At 42.7% G+C, this 1,969-nt stretch overlaps 1 protein-coding gene across 1 annotated transcript in view; it reads right to left on the bottom strand.

The window, feature by feature from the left end:
- LOC101848077 (calcium/calmodulin-dependent protein kinase kinase 2) overlaps nucleotides 1-1,969 on the bottom strand; it is a gene marked incomplete in the record, with an annotated part of 19,253 nt that overhangs the window by 12,347 nt on the left and 4,937 nt on the right. Inside the window, 3 exon segments of the mRNA XM_013088419.2 lie at nucleotides 14-181; nucleotides 810-861; nucleotides 1,772-1,825. Of these exon segments, the coding sequence (XP_012943873.1) occupies nucleotides 14-181; nucleotides 810-861; nucleotides 1,772-1,825 (274 nt within the window).

Here is a 1,969-nt window from a genome sequence, read left to right as displayed (position 1 = left end):
GAATCCCACTGACCTAAGTACAGCTTATCCTCATCCGGGTCATCCAGCACCTCCACCAGCTTAACCACGTTGGGGTGGTCAAGCTTCTTCAAGATGGCGATCTCCCGGTACACCCGCTCCAGGGGGTTGGGCGGTCGAGAGTTACCGCCCCCTTTGCCCTCCCGGGACGGAGGCATCCGACCTGTGATCACGTTAATTGTCTTTAGTTTTCGTAAGAGTGTTACGGCACATGCAACACAATCAGGGTCATATAGGTGTCGAAGAGTGGAGGTGTTATAAGATAATTATATACACATTTTTAAAAAAGAGGAGAGATGTGGACGATAGACGTTTGATGTTCGACACGTAGGCCTTTCAAAATTGGCTCTCACTGGAAAAATAGAAGAAGACAAACGTAGCGGGAAATACCAAGAGCAGCTTGCTAGGAAAACCTTAACAGATGGGCGATGGGGAAAATAACTTGATGAAAATAGTTATAGAGCATTCTCGCAAGGAAATGAATGACGAACTAATGATCGCCAACGTTTGTTTCAGATCTGGTACTTTACGATGGTGATGAATGCTTTTTGTTCACCCCCCCCCCCCCCCAAACCATTTATCACCTATTCCTGTTTATCAATACATATAGGAGATGGTACGTATCAAATCAATGATAATGTCATGGTTTTTTTTTATTCTTTACATTTCTACACAAACCACACGCTTTTCTCAATTCTAATCAGTAAAGTGTACTACGCTGCCTTTTTTTTCAAACCTGAAATAATATTTTGCAGTTGAAATAACAATTATACAGATACATTCGGACTTACGAAAAAAGCCAGCTTTTTTCATCAGCTTCTTTTTGGACAGGATTTTCATTGCCTGAAAACAAAGACAAAATGAAATATACAGTCAAACACGGATAACTCGAATTTGTCGGGGATTGGAAATAGGGTTCGAGATTTCCGTAGTTCGTCATGTCCATGAAAACCTTTCAAAGAAATAGAAAATCGAGGGAGGTAAAAAATAACATTAAAACATTTAACGTGGTTAGTTCGTTGATGAACGTGATGACGGTGTGGAAGCAAGAAGATGAATGAAAGTGGAAAGCAGAATATCTCACGTGTGCACAGCCGACTTAATTACTCCTACGTCATCCCTTTCCTCTCATTTCATTGCCTTACAGAAAGTTACACCACTTGCCATCTACACCTTGCGCGTTCCACAGCATGATTGCACGCGTGGCGAGCCAGTCATGCGCTGCGGTCAGCATCACTCCCTAACCCCCCAGCCCCGTCCCCCCTTCCTCCAGCCTCTCGTCGTGAGACAAGGACCACGTTGTGGCAGTAACAGAAACAAAGAAACAACTACCCGCGGGCCAGAAAGGCTGTAAAGCCGGGTCTTTAGTTGAGCATGCGAAATGGATTTGTTCGAGATTCGAGTGTTAAGTGTTCCAAGTGTTCGGGAACTCCGCAAAGTCGACACCCTCTCTGGTCAACACAAAGAAAACAAAGGGACTAAAACGGGACCGATCATTATGTTCGAGATATCTGAGAATTCGTGATTCTCGTGTACGAGATTGGTGGACTCTACTGTACTTGTAAAATGTGCATCACAGATATCACCTAAAACCTGAGAATAGTAATATGTGGTGTGACATGGTAAGGTGTGGTGTGGTGTGGTGTGTATGGTGTGTGTGGCGTGACGTGGTATGGTAATACAGTATCTAATGGCAAAGTTTGACATAATGAGTATGATACAATATGAGAAATCGAGTGTGTGAAGTACTTACATAATGGATATCGTCTTCTTCATTGTAGGCGAGCTTTACGATTCCGTAAGAGCCCTGAAACATAATAGCAGAATATCATATTAGCTATGTCAGATACACAGACATGCACAGATACATGTAGATATTAACGTAATCTACCGTTTCCATGATGATGATGATGATGATGATGATGATGATGATGATGATGATGATGATGAT

Source organism: Aplysia californica, unplaced genomic scaffold (assembly GCF_000002075.1).
Source record: "Aplysia californica isolate F4 #8 unplaced genomic scaffold, AplCal3.0 scaffold00740, whole genome shotgun sequence".
In the NCBI taxonomy this organism is placed as follows: Eukaryota; Metazoa; Mollusca; class Gastropoda; order Aplysiida; family Aplysiidae; genus Aplysia; species Aplysia californica.
This window is presented reverse-complemented; position numbering and strand designations above follow the sequence as displayed.